General features: G+C 40.1%; 1 protein-coding gene and 1 pseudogene across 1 annotated transcript; one reads left to right on the top strand and one right to left on the bottom strand.

Moving 5' to 3' along the window:
• Positions 1-7,251: 7,251 nt before the first annotated feature.
• Positions 7,252-8,064, top strand: LOC140700373 (olfactory receptor 2AP1-like). Its single transcript, XM_072973883.1, has one exon. The coding sequence runs from the start codon at positions 7,252-7,254 to the stop codon at positions 8,062-8,064; it is 813 nt and encodes a 270-aa protein (XP_072829984.1).
• A 4,873-nt stretch (positions 8,065-12,937) lies between these two features.
• LOC140700374 (lymphoid enhancer-binding factor 1 pseudogene) lies at positions 12,938-14,981 on the bottom strand (annotated as a pseudogene).
• Between the last annotated feature and the right edge of the window lie 2,874 nt (positions 14,982-17,855).

Below are 17,855 nucleotides of genomic sequence, written 5' to 3'. Positions count from 1 at the left end.
ATAAACAACAAAGACCTACTGTGTAGCACAGGGAACTATATTCAATAACTTCTAATAACCTATAATGGAAAAGAATCTGAAAAGAACATACATATATATTATGTATAACTGAATTACTTTGTTGTACACCTGAAACTAACACAACATTGTAAATCAACTATACTTCAATTAAAAACAAAAGCTGGAAAAATAACATATGAGATCGCTCATATGTGGAAACTTAAAAAAAAAAAAACAAAGCACAAATACAAAACAGAAATAGACTCACAGACATGGAATACAAACTTGTGGTTGCCAAGGGGGCGGGGGGTGGAAAGAGATAGATTGGGATTTCGAAATTGTAGAATAGATAAACAAGATTATACTGTATAGCACAGGGAAATTATACACAAGGTCTTATGGTAGCTCACAGAGAAAAAAATGTAACAATGAATATATGTATGTTCATGTATAACTGAAAAATTGTGCTGTACACTGGAATTTGACACAACATTGTAAAACGATTATAAATCAATAAAAAATGTTAAAAAACAAAAACAACAAAAACTGTAGTGAGACAGACTGAGGAAAACAATGTCTCATGGTTTCATCTTTTAAAAATAGAAATCATATCATGTCACTTTCTTTCTTAAAACCCTCTGAGAGCTTCCCATTACTTAAATTCCAAATTCTTCACCACAGTCCACAAGGCACCACCTCAACTAGCTCTGGCCCAGCTCTTTCAACACTCTGCCCTCGGCACTGACTAACAGGCCCAGAAGAGGTAACAATTACAGCTGATGTTCCTTCTCCTAAGAGAACTTCAGAACGAATTACATCCTGTTATTTCCTCCCTGTCAACTTAATCACTACCAGAAAACTCTCTAGATCATCCTTCATTACCCCCGAGTGATCTGTCATCTTCAAAATCCTCTGAAAATTCTCAGCACACCTGTCCTTCACATATTTCTGATCCTGGAGAGGAGGCAGGTACCCTCCTGCCTCTCCACTGCCTTTTTTTTTTTAATTCACGAGATAGTCAGTAGAGTAACATTTATTGATGGTATACTTACACCAAGACTGCAAAAAACGCTGCAGATAAATGGATGAAAAGTCATGGTTCTACCCTCAAGGCCCTTATAACCAGTAGGAGACCTCATGGTAAGTATTATAGCAGAAATACACCAACGCAATCAAAAGGGAGAGGACAGAGCAGATACTACCACCTGGAGAAGTTAGGGAGCATCTCATATATGTATTCTCTTATCCTTAATTCTCTTCCATTCTTTTGTCATATTCGCATTTATTATCATACACATGGATGATATTAAAACTAACTATCTTATTGGAGAGAGAAGAGAAATTTAATATTTCTTTTCCCTTTTTTAAAAAAATTTTTGAAGTGCAGTTGATTTACAGTGTCAGTTTCGGGTATACAGCAAAGCGATTCAGTTATACATACACATACATTTTTTTTTCTTTTCAGATTCTTCTCCATTCTCTCCATTGTCCTTTATTTTCAAAACCTGTAATTCCGTTAAAGCACATGTCATCAGATTATACCACTCCTTGTTCAACTACTCCCTCAGGTATCTTGTTGGTTCACTGATAAATTTAGCAACTGGCTTACCCCAACTCTACCACTTACTCCTGGTTTGATTGTTTGGTGACTTGAATAGCTACAGAGATTGATGCACTGAACCAGTGTGATGTTCTGTGGGCTGGTGAACTCAGCTTGGCTCAGCTGGCTGGCTCTACTTCAAGCTGTGGGTCTGTTCACGACACTGAGGACAAGAGGACCTAAGAAACAAGTAGCTGGATTCCATGGTAAGACACACGCTTGCCCAGGGGAAGAAGATAAATTCCAAGACACTGTCGTTCCCTGCTTCCTCAGTGAAGTTTCTGGGATTCCGGGTGTCTAAGGGCATATCAGGGTATACCTTCAAATTAGAATAAAAATTACTACATTTTGTACCTCCTAAGAGGAATCAAAAAGTACAATACACTACATTGATGAGATAACATACACCACATTGGTGACTGCTGTTCTGGCCCACGTACTAAGTAATCCATAAAACTGCTCATAAGAAGGGAAAGCTCTCCAGATGGCCCAGACTTTGATGCAAGCAGAGTCCTTTTGACTTTGGATTTCAAAGTATTCAAAGTGTCGGTGGGAGATCAGGACACAGTGTAGAATTTGTGGCATGCTCCCATAGGTAAGTCTGAATACAAACCCCCTAAGATAAATCCACACCATCTTTAGCAATTAACTTGCTGTTTTGAGAAATAAATGTTTTGCTTGTTACTGGGCCTGGCACAGACTGAATGTCTATTCATGGGACAAGCTAAAAACATGCACCTTGAACTACTCATCATGAACTGAGTGAATATTTTTCAAAGTCATAAAAATAGAAGTGTCTGAAAATGCCCCAGCTTCAAGTGGAAGTGAGACATAGGAGATGAAGCTCATGCAGACCCTTCAAGGCAGAAGCAACGTGCACAGGCAGAAGGCTCGCACTCCTGATGTATTAACTCTTCCTCTGGTGCCTCTCCTACCTCAAACCACACCTGTAACTTCATGTTTGGTGGGGGTCAGGGAGGCGGGTTCCCAATGACTAATGGACTAGGGAAGAGAAAATAAAGCCTTCTTTACAGATGGCTCTGTGCAATATACTGACATGAGCCAGCGGTGGACTAGCATGGTGTTACAACACCACTGAGGCACGGCCATGAACAGTAGTTGGGATGGGAAATCATCCCACCAGCAGAACTTTGATATTAACAGTTGTCACTCTGTCTGGAAGGAGAGATGTCTAGAGGGTTAGACCTATACCATTCAGTGCTTAGAAGATAATGGTTTGTCTATATAATCAGAGACTTGGAATGAAAAAAAAGTTGGAGGATTGGTTAACCAGGAGGTTTGGGGCAGAGGAACAAGGATGGACCTCTCACAGTGTGACTGAAGCTGAGGACACTTGTAATACCTTATGACTGAGTGCTCGCCGTAAGTCTCCTTCAGCAAACACACACATCCACCACGCACATCTATCAGAAATTTGGTAGACTTTTCCTTTTCAGGGCACAGAAGACTAAAGTGAAGGGAAAGGGGCTAATGGGGAAAACGCTAAACCCTCTACATAGCTCGTGTTACCTGACCAATGTAAGATTACCATGGCAACAGAAGGCAAATGGCCTCCTACACCTTGTTCTTTAGGAGGCATATGGTGTTAGGAACATTAAACAAATAATTAAGGTATGTCGTCCAGCATTATGCACAATATAATGAAGGTGTGTTGTGTAGTGTTATGCGTAGCACATGGTAAATGGCTCAAAAAATATACTGTTCTAGTTCCCACGATTATTTTTCATCGTTGTCATTACTCCAGCTTCCACGAGGCTTTTGAACTATACTGATGCTCTCCTGCTAACTTCCTCAGCATCTCTTTGGACTTCTTCCCCAGTCCCTTATTAAAAGTTCAATTCCAGAGTTCTCAGCAAATAGGGTTCACTGGCACGCTCTGAATGGGGGTCTCCTGGGATCTTTCTCTCCTTCCTCATCTGATTATGCTGAGGTCTCCCCAGAACAGAATATTTAAAATATGCTTCCATCTGGTGTAAAATCAGAAGCAGCACATATCCAGGCTCTGATGAGTCAGAATGGAGGAAACAAGACTTTGAAGGGAGGGTGGTTTCTATTATCACTACCATAAACACATTTAACTTAAATAAATCACACCTCAAAGGATTACCTGCTGGCTGGGGGGCATTTTACATTTAATGTGGAGATAACAAGTGGCAAATGACAGCTAAGCTGATATACAGCAGGAGGAGTAGGAGCTTTTCTACCAAATTGTCATAAGTTTGTGAACTTTTGAGATGAATTAGGTCAGTAAGTAGCGGTGGGAAAGCAGACAAGTTCAGTTTTATGCCACCTTTCCTCCACATCTGACTTCTAAACTGCGATTCATTCCATAGAGGTGCACGGGTAAAACCCTACAGAACTTGCCCTGAAAGCCAAGTGTAAGTATATTCTCAGCTTCTAGTTAAATCAGTGTTACCTGTTTGTGATTATAGAGCATGAAATTATATTACTGTGATTTTTCTTAATTAAAAAGTAACTCACGCTTGTTTTACAGTATTCATGGAATACAGACAAATAGAAAGTAAAAAGAGACAGCTCCCCTTATGTCCTCCACTTCCTCATCTAACTCCATAAAAGCAATACTGAAAATTTCTCCAGATCTATGTGATTACGCACATAAAAATATAGTTTTAGAGCATGTATGATATATACTTTTTAACCTAAATGGGATAATACACTACTGTTCGGCAGCTTGCTTTATTCACTTAGCAATATATCAAATACATCTTTCCAAGTGAGTTCACATAAATATTTCCCATTTATTTGTATTGGTGTATTGCATTTTATAGTTTGGATGTGCCAAAGTTATTTAGTCACTTCCACATTGACGGAAATTTTAATTGTTTCCAAGTTTTTACATTTATAAACAAGGCTATAATGAACATCCTTGTAAAATGATTGAAACAGAATTATCATAGAATTTATATAGAATATGGATGTGAAATTTTGAATGATAACATACATCTGTTCACCAAAGACCATCAATTAATGACCAGGAAGTGCAAGAACCTGGACATTCAGGTACTGGATGACATTTTCAGGTTCCACACATCCTGTGATTGGGACATTCTTAGGGACAATGGCAAAGATGGCTCTCTGGTGTTCCAGATAGGCACATGGGCCAGGGATATATGGAGCGGGGCTAAGGATTTCTTTATTTCAGGAAACTTAAAAGATCAGAACAATATGAAAATGCCTAATTGATTCTAAAATTCAAAGCTTCTTTCTTGGAATGAATGCCAACATTTCTGAAAAAGAATATTATGACCACATAATCTGGTAGCCCACTTCCTGGTTCTGTGTTTGGGCTGTACCTGTATCTTATGGAAAGTGACTCAGCCCATCAAGGGAGCTTAGAGAGCACAGATGGAGGAGTCCAGGTACAAATGAACACCTCCCTCTAAGTGTCAGGGGTAAGAATTTAAAGTAGTTCCTGAAAGCCCCTCCTGAAATCATGTGCTCTCTGAGGTTTCTCTTTCCATCAGTGACAGGTCAGTATTACGAAAACAAAGCATGAAGGAGTTCTGTGCCCAAACAAACTTTACATGCATTAAGTCATTTAAAAATTATTGTATTCCCCTCACCCTCAGTAACACATAACAGAAATACAGATTTTTATTTTTTGGGGATAGAGGAGCACCAACTATGAACAAGGAAAATCTCAAAATACAGCCTTGCTAACAGAGGCCTGGCTCTCAGCCCCTAAAATCTCACCAGAGACTACATGACTCATTGATCATTCATCAGTGGAAGAGAGAAGGGAAGTGGTAACATCAATTTATAGATTGAAGAGACTTTACCCTAGACTAACTCTTGAAAGTTCCTATTCATTGTCAGACAAAAAAAGCTAGGAAAATGCACAGTTTATATGGTTGACTTTCAAGGACAAAGGGTAAACAGAGAACAAAATGGGGGGAGGGGGTAAAAGAAAGAGAAGGGCACCACCTTTTTTCATTTATTTAATAACCATGTATTTTGATTATACTGTGTGTTTTTGCCAATGTTACTGGGGACTAAAAGAACATCAAAAGAGAAAGAATGTATTTATGAAGAGCCTGGCATAAAACCAACACTACAGTCATTCAGCAGGTGTTGGTTCTCTTGCCCTTCCTCTGCATTTAAGGAACTCACAGTCTGTTTTGGGGAAAGGTGACATATACACAGAAAACAGAAAATGGTCAATGCCTGAAAAGAATGCATCCTATGTGTTAATTCTTATCTTAGAATCAGACATCTCTCTGCATTTATTCTGTGTCACAGATTTTCAGATACTCATTTTGATGTAAAAATTCCACACAGAGTGCACCCAGTCTGGAAGGCAGTATGGTGGTATCCAGCAAAACTGAAAATAGAATTATCATAGGATCCAGCAAGATATGCTGCTGGGTATACACCCGAAAGAAATGAAAGTAGAATTTTGAAGATATATTTGCACACCCATGTTTACAGCAGCATTTTCACAATAATCAAGTGATGGAAGCAACCCAAACATCCACTACAGATAAATAGGCAGGCAAATGTAATATATATGTACAATGGAATATTATTTAACCTTAAAAAGGGGGGAAATCCTATCACATGGTACAAGATAGATTAACCTTGAGAACATTATGCTAAGCAAAATAAGCCAGTCACAAAAAGACAAGTATTGTACATAAGTTATCTGCTGAAAACGGCTTTGAGAACTTGAGAATTGTGGAGAAGTTTAAACAGAAGTTAAGTAATTTTTATTACAAATTTACGGTAAAATGTATAATAAAAAGATGTAAATATTCAGAAACCTGTTCCTTATCAATAAGCAAAAACTAATTACATGAATTCTCAAAGTATGGTATAAATAGCCCCCTAATCATTCAAGTTATTCATGAGAAATTTGTAAGTAAGGCTTGCAACTTTTGATTCCAGTTATATTTTTCTAGCCAGAGAATATCACATACTTATTAATATAATAGACATGGATACGGAAGAAAATTATAGCAGGGATCTGATTGGAGAGGTACCATCTATTTCTCTGCTAAAACCATCTAAGACAGGAGAACTAGGGCCTGAGGGAAAGCTGACACTGGCAGCAAAGATTTACAGACTGATAATATTAGTTACAATGGTCCACAAATTCAAAAACATCAAAGGGAAGTTAGGCCATCTTTGGTCACCACAGTTACAACAGCATTGCTGATTCCCTCCTAAAGGCTCCTCAACTGCAGCTAACAGGTGAGCTTTCCTTCTCACACAGAGAACAAGAAAATTACAGGAATGAGGTGTCACTGCCAAATGAGCAGAAGCAATGAAAGAGCAAAACTAGGGCTATCATTCAAAGTGGAAATAAAAATAGAAAACAGAAAAAGATCACGTAGGCACTGGTTTAGAAGACAGGCTAGGAGAGCTGAGGGGGAGCCTGAGAAGGGGCCGCGGAGGACACCCTCCCACGTGAGACTTCAGGGAAATCGTTCTTGTGACGAGTCACCCTCTGTCCCATAGAAAACCTCATCCATCTCAAAATGACAGGAAAAAAGGAATTTGAAACAATTCAATAAGAAAAGCTTAACCTCTTCTAAATGCTCCTGGGCTCCTCTTCCGTTCTCATCACTGACTTCTTTCCTTTGTACCTTCATAGGCAGCAAAGGGCAGCAATGAGAAACCACACCTTTTTGACAGAATTCATTCTGCTGGGACTGACAGACATCCCAGAGATTCAATTTGTAATCTTTATACTTCTCTTCCTCACCTATGTATTCAGCATCTTAGGTAACCTGACAATCATCACCCTTACACTACTGGACTCCCATCTCCAGACTCCCATGTATTTCTTCCTCCGGAACTTCTCCTTCCTAGAAATTTTCTTTACAACCACTTTTACTCCTAGGCTACTGTTCAGCATCTCAACCGGGAACAAGAGCATCAGCTTTGCTGGCTGCTTCATTCAGTATTTCTTTGCCATATTCCTTGGGGTCACAGAGTTTTACCTTCTGGCTGCCATGTCCTATGACCGCTATGTGGCCATCTGCAAACCCCTGCATTACACGACCATCATGAGCAACAGAGTCTGCATCCAGTTGGTTCTCTGCTCCTGGCTGGGGGGATTCCTCATCATTGTATCCCCAATCGTCCTAACCAGTCAACTGGATTTCTGTGCCTCCAACATGCTGAATCATTATTTTTGTGACTATGGACCCCTCATAGAAATATCCTGCTCAGACACACGACTCCTGGAGCTGGCTGACTTTATCTTAGCAGTTGTGACCTTGGTGGTCACCCTGGTGATGGTGATTCTCTCCTACGCAAACATCATCTGGACCGTTCTGAAGATCCCCTCTGCTCAGCAAAGGAAGAAGGCCTTTTCCACATGTTCCTCCCACATGATTGTCATCTCCCTCTCTTACGGCAGCTGCATCTTCATGTACATAAAACCCTCAGCAAAAGAAGGAGTTGCCTTCAATAAGTAGCTGTGCTCAACACCTCAACTGCCCCTTTACCCAACCCTTTCATTTACACCCTAAGGAATAAACAAACAAGTAAAACAAGCCTTCAAAGATGTGTCCAGAAAGATTGTGAGTCTTTAATGAATGTAAAGACCTCAAACTCAAAAGAAAATCTGAAGAGTAATAATATTCTTGAATTCCTCCCCATGAAAACAAAGGCAGAACTCCTTTAACCCTCTCCTTAGTAAAATAGCATCTCAGATGAATTTATCATAAAGAAGTGTCAAAGTTATATTCCAGACTTGCCAAGGAGTGGGGGGACGGAATCTTCCAAAACCAGTTCAAATATTTCTTCCCAGTAAACATATTTTTGAGCCAGACATTTTAAAATTTTACAAGAAATCTAAAACAATACCACTCTTCTCATGACTTTTTTGCAGATTATAGTTATTTTAAATAAAAATATATTATTTGTAAAAAAATGTGTGCTAAAAAGAAATGTTTGTTTTACAATTATTCTAAAACAAATATATAGATTTTTAAGTTCTCAGTTTAATTTCTAATAAGATTAAAAATGGATATAGATATAACCACTTAATAAATTTTTATACAAAAAAGATGTAGCTAGGTAACACTGTCAGTCTGAGTACAAAAATGGAATAACTGGATAAAATTACTAGGACTGTCACAAGACTGATGGTCCTGGGCTTATTGGAAAAGTTTAACTTTACAAATGAGGCTCTTAATTTCATGAAAGTCTTTAAGAAAGTTGTGCAAACATATTTTCAGAAATACTAGACATTTTCCAGAAGAGGCTAGTAATTACATTTTGCAATAAGGCTTTATTTCACTCTTGGAAAAAAACACCATCTTCTCTTAAGGTTGAGACAATTTTCTTCCTCATTATTCTTGCTCTGAGAATTCTAAAACTGTCTCCTTTTAGACATTTAATACAAAAAGGATTTTCAGTTGTAGGGTTGATACTTATGACTCTACCTCTCCTTCCAGTCATGAAATTAGAATGAAAACTATCACCAGGGGCATCGCCAACAGAGTGAATATCCAACTTCCTCTTAAGGGAAGATTCAGAAGAGTAAGACTCTTCAGCCATGTTGCAATGGACAAAACCTACAGCACTCTGAGTGACCCTGAGCTGTAGAGGACATATTTTGGAGATGAACTTGAGGAGGCTGAGTGAAAGAACTGCCTAAGGATGCCTCAGGGGAAAACATCCACATTTTTTAAGGATTTGTTTTTTAAAGTGTAGTTAAAGTGGGGAGGGCAAAAAAGCCTATATGGTGTAAGGTGTCTGCATCCTTTGAGGTAAAATCTTGATTCTAAGTGGACTGGGGAAAGTTAAGCATGCATATTGTAACTCCTACAGAAATGACTTCAAAAATTAAACACAGAGACACAGTCAAAATCACAAGAAATAAGTGAATTTAAATGGAATCATAAAAAAACTTCAAATAACTGAAAAGTAGGCATGAAAAGGGAAACAGAGGAAATAAACAGATAATAATAAAATGATGGACATGACTCCAAACAGATCAATAATCACATTAAATATAAATGGTCCAAAAATGCCATTTAAAATAGAGATTATCAGAATGGATTTTTTCTAAATGACATAACTATATGCTGTCTAGGTGAAATTCTCTTTGAATATAATGATTTATGTAGGTTAAAAGTAAATAATCTAGAAATATATACCATGAAGACACTAACTACAAGAAGAGTCGATTCACCAAGAAGACATCCAAAATGCATTTGTACTTAAAAACACAATTGCAAATTATGTAAGTTAAAACATATAATTCAAACAAGAAATAGAAAATCCACAGTTGTAACTGATGACTTCCACACCCCTCCCTCAGTAATACATATAATTAGCGGACAGAAAATAAGCAAGGATATAGAAGAACTGAACAACACTATCAAATCAATTAGATATAATTGACATTTATAGACGATTCCACCTAAAACAGGAGAACACAGAGCCTTTTCACATGCACATGGACTATTTACCAAAACAGACCATACCCTGGGTCACAGAACAAACCTTAGCAGATTTTGAAAAACTGGAATAATATAAAGTATGTTCTCAACTCATAATGGAACTAAACTTGAAATTAGTAATAGAAACGTAACAGAAAATTCTCCAAGCACTTGGAAATTAAACAGCACACTTCTCAATAATTCATAGGTCAAAGAGGAAGTCTTAGTTAGCATCTCCATTGTCTCAGTAACCACCTTTGTGTGTGTGTTACAGAAGATGAGTGAATTCTGGGCATCGAATGTGAAATACTGTTAGCTATAGTCACATGGAGTATGTTAGATTCCCAGAACTTATTCATCTTATAACTGGAAGTTTGTACCCTTTGACCAACATGTCCCTATTTTCCCACTCCTCAGCCCCTGGCAACTATCAATCTATTCTTAGTTTCTGAGTTCAGATTTTTTAGATTCCATATAAAAGTGAGATAGCACAATATTTGTCTTTTTCTGTCTGATTTATTTCACCTACCATAATACTCCCAAGGAACATTCATGTTATTGTAAATGGGAGAATTTCTTTCCTTTATGGCTAAATAATACTCCATTGTGTGCGTATCCATCATCCTTTGACAGATGCTTAGATTATTTCCATACCTTGGCTATTGTGAAGGATGCTCCAGTGAACATCAAAATGCAGATATCTCTTTGACATACTGATTACACTCCTTCAGATATGTGTATATATATCCTAGAAGTGCAATTGCTGCATTGTGTGATAGTTCAATTTTTAATTTTTTAAAGAATCTCCATACTGTCTCCATAGTGGCTGTACCAATTTACATTTCCAGCAGCAGTGCACAAGGGTTCCCTTTTCTCCATATCTTTGCTGACACTTATTTCTTGTCTTTTTGATAACAGCCATTCTAAGTGGTGTGAGGTAATATTTCATTGTGGTTTTGATTTGCATTTCCCTGTTGTCGGTTACAAAATTCTGGTTTTTTAAGTGAAAAAAAAAAGTGAATGAAGGGCCACAAATGGCAAAGTATCTTTCTTTCTCATGCGTGAATTGTATTCCATTACATATACGTATGCTGCATCTTCATTATCTATTCAACTATTGACGTGCACTTAGGATGCTTCCACATCTTGGCAATTATAAATAATGTTGCTGTTAATAGCAAGGTGTATGTATCTTTTTTAATTAATTTTTATTTTGTTGTTGGCTTTATTTCTTTGAAAACTATGTAAGTTTGAAAAGCTAAAGCTCTAAATGTTCTTAGAAACAATGAACAGTACATACATGTAAACTAAAAAATACATGTGCAGTGAAAAAAATGAGCTATCAAGCCATGAAAGACATGGAAGAAACTTAAAAGACATATTATTAGTAAATGAAAGAAGCCAGTCTGAAAAGGCTACAAACTGTACGATTGCAACCAAATGACATTCTGGAAAAGGCACAGCTACAAAAACAATAAAAAGATCATGGTTTCCAGGGGTTTGGGGAGAGGGAGGGAGGGAGGAATGAACAGATGGAGCACAAGGGATTTTTAGGTATGATACTATAGTGGTGGCTACAGGACATTACGCATTTGTCAAAGATCATAGAATTCACAACATCAAGAGTGAACCCTAATGTAAATTATGGACTTTGGTTGATAATAATGTGCCCATGCTTGTTTATCGATTGTACCAAATATGACACACTGATGAGGGATGTGGAGGGTAGGGGAGTATAAATGTGTAGGTGGGGACGGCTATGTGGGAATTCTGTATTTTTTTGCTCAGTCTGCTGTAAACCTGAAACCAATCTAAACAGTCTATTTTTTAAAAAGTAATCTCATTAAATGTCATGGCTTTAAATAATGAAAAAAAAAAGAAACTGATGTTGCAGTTTTTACTATTATTATCATCATTATTGCATCACTTCCCACAGGGCTTTTCTCCTGTAACTGATCCCCTTGTGACAGCTTCCTCACGAGTCTCTTTGGAACACCTTCCCTAATTACCTGATAAAAGTTAATTCCCAACATTATTTTTTTAAAAACTAATTAAAATTTTCTGGACCTGGATCCCAGGACAATATTTTATCCCCCAATGTCTCTGCTGAGTAAACTAGATAAAATGTGTATCACTCAAACTGGTATAAAATTGAAAAGAAGTCCATAACCAGTCTTCAGACCAAATGGAGAAAATGAGACTTTGAAGAGTAAAATGTTCCTCTATTTTTCAAATAGTTTAAATAAGGCAGCATCTTCAGGATTTACAGGTCCAATTATAAACGGGATCAGTGTATAAAAAGGGCAGTAACGAGTGCTTGGTTACAGGTAAGGGGAGCTAGAAACTCTTTCTTTCCAAACTAGTGCCTAAGAAGCCTGTGTGCTTTGTGAACAATCAGGGAATCAAGTAGTGTTAGAAAAGTGGAATACATGTTACATTTTATTCCACTTCTTCCACCACATCTGACTTCTCAAATTTGACTCACCCTTCAGTGTATCAAGAGGTAAGATCCCTCAGCAATTTTTCTGACTGTCAAAAAGTATGTCCACAGTTCACTGACATCACCCTTCTATGATGACAGATTATATAAGATCCACTTCAATGTGATTAACTCTCATTCAGGCTTTTTTTTTTAATGTTTAAATGATCAAGATGGGTACCATGTAAAAGGGAAAGTCTTTCATTTTTCATGCAGTGGCATTCCAGAAATAGCTATCACTGACCGTTTGGTATTTTTCTAGACATTCTTCTATGCACTTTAAGAAATATGCACATAAATTTCCAGTTTCTTCCACAGATACAACCACAATATATATAATGAGAAACAATCTAATTCACTAGCAGTATGTTGTATCACGTTGAAGCCAGTATGAATAAATTTCACACTTTATTCCAAATGGAAATGGTTGTCAGTTCTTTACTTATTCACCTATTGGTGGAATTTTTATTGTTTAGTTTTTCATTATTACAAATACCGATGAAATGAACATCTTAGAACAATTATATACACAGACTTGTGCTGGTATTTCTCTGAAACGGAAATATAAATTTTTGAATGATAATACAGAGAAATTCCTTAAAGACTAAGGCTTGTGAACAGAAGCCTGAGCCTCCCAATCACAGGGTGACGTTGCCTTGACATTACAGTCCAGTGGCTACAACGATCCAAGGGCAAGGGTGGTCCTACACTATGAAATTGTTCTGGATAAGCACCCACCTCAGAGGGCATCTTGAAGATCCTTAGTTCCAGTGATACTGGAAGATCAGAACAAAGATAAGTGCCCAAAAGGATCCTTGACCCTGGCAGGTTCTTTTCTGGGAGGAATCCTTACTAGTCCTTAAGTGACCAGACTGACTCTTCTCTCTACTTTTTGGTTAAGAGTCACATCTACGTCCTGGAGACTAAGGGAACATAAGAAGGGATCCAGGTCCACTAAACATTTCTCCCTGACTGTTTAAGCAGTTAAAGAAAGCTCTCCTAGAATTCTACCCATCTGTTATCTCTCTCCCATCAGTTAAAACCAAGAGAAAGGGAGACATAAAGAAAAGAGTGCAATATTGCAAAGCTTTCTCCAGCAATGCTACCAGGCTCAAAAGTCCGAACACATAAAAAGAACTATTTGCTCCTGCACTGGAGGGTTGGAGATTGTTACTAGGCAAAGCCAAAGGATACAGCAGGTGTCCGATATGTTCAGGAGAGCAGCAACAAAGCAAATCACCAAGGGCATTAAGGCTGCAGAAAGATGAGACATTACTACCAGGATCTTAGAGAGGGGTTTCATCGGTATGAGAAGAAAACAAAACAAAGTATGGATAAAGGGGTAAACATTTGAATGCAGGAGACGAATTAAGGTGGGCCAGCTGACTACTGTGTTGTTCTGAGAAAAGGGCTTCGGAAATAGAGCTGCCTACACGGGAACTTCAGTAAACAGATTTTGTGAAGGGCTAGTTGAGACAAACAGACACTCTGTTTGGATCAGATGGACAAAGGGATTTACCATTTCAAGAGAAATCGACATCCTCCCCTCAATATTCCCAAGTTTTGGTGTCCTTCTCATCACTCATTTCTCCTCTTCTCAGCTTCGCAGGCAGCAATATTAACAATGAAAAACCACACCTATATGACAGAATTCATTCTGCTGGGACTGACAGACATCCCAGAGATTCAGAGTATCATCTTCATACTTCTCTACTTCTTTTTTTGTTTGTTTGCACTGAAGACTGAATTTTTAATATATCTGCACAACATATTGGTTTATACTGTGATCATAGATGTTCAAAACTGGCATTTTGAAAATGACCGTTTGATGCTTTTCTTCTGTTTTTTTGAATCCTTGCTTGGAGTTGACATCTGATGGGATGTGTGATGGGTGTGATCCTGGAGAAAAGTGCTTGTCGCTGTAAGTGATGAGGAGGGTGAGAGGATGGACTGCATGGGATGGCTGCACCACGGGCACTTTATTTGATGTTCTCGGGATGGGTGGAGAAAGAGATCCATTTGACATGTATGGGTCATTATTCATATTTGGCATCATTATGTACCCTGAATAACTCGAGTAAGAGGGTCCCTTGTTGTAGAGGCCTCCATCTGGATGCTTTCCTTCATCAGGGTGTTCTCTGGCCTTGTCATGGTAGGACTCCTGAGAAGTTTGTGCTTGTCTGGCCACCTCGTGTCCGTTGCTCGCCGGGATGATTTCGGACTCGTTAACCAAGGAGGACTTGATGTCGGCTAAGTCACCTTCCTCCTCAGGGTGACTGATTTCGGCGAAGATCTTCTCCTTCTGGGGATCGCCCTCGTCCTTGAAGGGAATCATCTCGTCCGTGGCGCAGAGTTCCGGGTCCCCCCCGCCGCCGCCGCTGCCCCTGAGAGTTGGGGCATCCCGACCACTCTGTAATCTCCGCTCCGCTGGGGGAGCACCCCAGGCGACAGCAGAAAAAAGAATGGGTCAACGAAAGGTGGGGGAAGAAAAGGAGAATTGGAAGGATGCGTGAGGGAGGAGAGCGGGCGGAAGCCGGGCCGGCGAGCACGGGGCTGGCGGCCGACAATCAGAGCAGCTGCAGCGGCGCCCGAGCCCGGGCAGCCGCCTGCGCCTTCCCACTCTGCCGAGACCAACGCCGGCGCCCGTTCCCAAGGCCGAAGGACACAGAACTGCTTGGGCCGCCGCAGCCGGCGCCTCTGGGGGCGTCTGCGCGGCGCGCGCTAGGCTAGGCTAGGCTGCCGCAGCGGCCACCCCACGCCACCAGAGTCTCCCGGGTCTGCGCGCGGTGGACGCCGGTTCCGGAGGAGGTTCGACTCTCCAAAGTGCACAGGAGGGTCCGTCGGCGCGTCTCTACGCAAACCTCTCCACCCTAGCTTCCCTGGATGCCAATCTGGGAGTTTGTTTCCCGAGAAAAGAAGGGAGCTGGGCAAAACGACTCCCTTTGCCCCAGTAGAGACGGTGCAAGGAGAATCAGAAGACAACGAAATGTCCACTTCCTGAAGATCCCCTCTGCTCAGCAAAGGAAGAAGGCCTTTTCCACGTGTTCCTCCCACATGATTGTCATCTCCCTCTCTTACGGCAGCTGCATCTTCATGTACATAAAACCCTCAGCAAAAGAAGGAGTTACCTTCAATAAGGGAGTGGCTGTGCTCAATACACTAATTGCCCCTTTACTCAACCCTTTCATTTACACCCTAAGGAATAAGCAAGTAAAACAAGCCTTCAATAATATGGCCAGAAAAATAGGGCATCTTTATTCATTTTAATAGCCTCAAAATCAATGGAAATTCTGAATGATTCATGAAGTTACTCCAAATGATAATTTGAGCTTCTGATATCTGCTTTTGTAAAAGTTATTTCTCAGATAAACTGTGATCGCATTTGGAAATTTAGTTTCAAATCTGCCAGCAAGAGAGAGGTATTCAAAGAAGTTCAGATTTTTTTTTCTACTAGGTATCTCTTAATAAAGAAGGCAAATTAGGAAAGTAATATATTTAGAGTACATAAAAAACAGAACTGTCTGATTAAAAATGATTTTACTCATCATAATTGTGGTGATCAGCTGAGTGACTAAGTCCACCTTCCCATGAAGGGCTCTTAATCTTACCAATCGCTATCTCAGAAGAGATTATACATGATGTCACACACACAAAAGAAGTCTACTTCATATAAACTTCTCAGGTTTTAAACAACTTTCTTTCTCAAGCTTCTCCCTCCAGCAACTCTTAAAGACTGCATCTCTCTGGCATCTCCTACAGAAAATATTTCCTACTGTAAGGCACAGTGTGGGACCTTGTGATTGCTCATAAGAGTATTTCTAATTCTCATTTGAGGGCTGAAATTAGAATGAAAACTATTATCAAGGAATCATTTGGACTCCACTTAAAGGAAAATTCAGGTGAAGAGATATCTTGGGCCATGTTGGCAATGATCAAAATCTGTAGAACCTAGAGTGTGGCAAGGCACACCTGACTTTCAGCAGCTACGTTTACAGACGGACCTGAGGAGGTTAGGAGTGTTTCACAGACGTTTCTTAGGGAAACCTAGGATGCTGTGGTCTATCAAATTCCTCCACAACTTCCTGCACCTGAAGCCCCTTGACTGCCCCTCTGACCTTGCCAATCATATGGTAACTGCATCTGACAGTTAAGTGGAGCCACCTGGCCTTACTACTTCAGGCCCCATCATTCCTGTGAATACTAACAAGCCCGTCTCCATGACTATCTGTCCTGTCAGCATCTCCGGTAAGTGAGAGCCATCACTGAACGTTTTCGTGATGCTGGTGTCCCGCTCCACAACACACTTCTCCTGGCCTAGGTGACAGATGCGTCCTCGGGCCCTCCTATGGAACAATCTTCTAGGAGGTCCTACATTCTTGCCTCATATATTCATTCCATCTTTCCCACCTCCCTCAGCCTTTTTATTCCTTCCTTTACCACCTTCCAGAGCAACTCACGTACTTCCGTGTCACTGAGTGTTGGACGTCACTTTTTCACGCACTAGGAGTCCCCCCAGCAGTGGTGAAATCCTTGCTAGGGTGTTAAATCTGACACCCTGAGAACGTGTTCCCAAGTCAGTGAATTCTTGCTCAGCCAGTCGTACATTCTGGGGCCCTGATCAAAAGCCAATCCCTCGAACACGTCTCTGACTCGAGCCAGTCAAGCTAGCCCATTTCCCTCATTCCTTCAGTGTACAGGATCTTTCCTCCTTTACCAAGCCCAGCATGTACTCAGCTGGATTATGCTGGGTTTAACCCTAGTCATCAGCCCGGCATCTCAGAGAGGAGCTGGGGACAGCTCCTGAGGGAAGCACCTGGTTCCTTGTGGGGAAGAGGCCTCCTAAGCATCCTCCAGCAGCTCTTAGTGAGGAAGGGAGGCCACCTCTGCAAATCCAAGGTGTTCGTAACAAGCTGATAAGTTAAAATTCTCAAGAGCATCCATCCAGATATGCCTTTTCCATGTCTCCACCATCAGGATCCTGAGCTTCCTAATAGGCCTGCCTGGCTAAGCATTCAAATGCCTCTGGAGCTCTGTGCCTCTAACAAGTAGATGAACATGCCACTCATCTATGTCTGTCCTCCCACTACAGAGATAATGGCCTCTCTGTAACCCACCGCAGAGGTAGGCCCCCGGCTCTCATACCTACCCAGGAACTGACTGGTAATAGCGCTTAGACTCTCGTCCCTCCTCGAGGCATCAATACAACTTAGCATCAACCAGTCAACTCTACTGTCTTTCTGGGCATTTTTCCTCTGTATTTTTCTAATGCCTGCAACATCACATCTGCCACTGTGTTCCTCTCCACTGGGACATTTCTCCAGATCAACACAAGGGAATC

This window comes from Vicugna pacos, chromosome 12, assembly GCF_048564905.1.
Source record: "Vicugna pacos chromosome 12, VicPac4, whole genome shotgun sequence".
Lineage (NCBI taxonomy): Eukaryota > Metazoa > Chordata > Mammalia > Artiodactyla > Camelidae > Vicugna > Vicugna pacos.
Note: the sequence above shows the minus strand (reverse complement) of the source record. Positions and strands in the feature narration are given on the sequence as shown.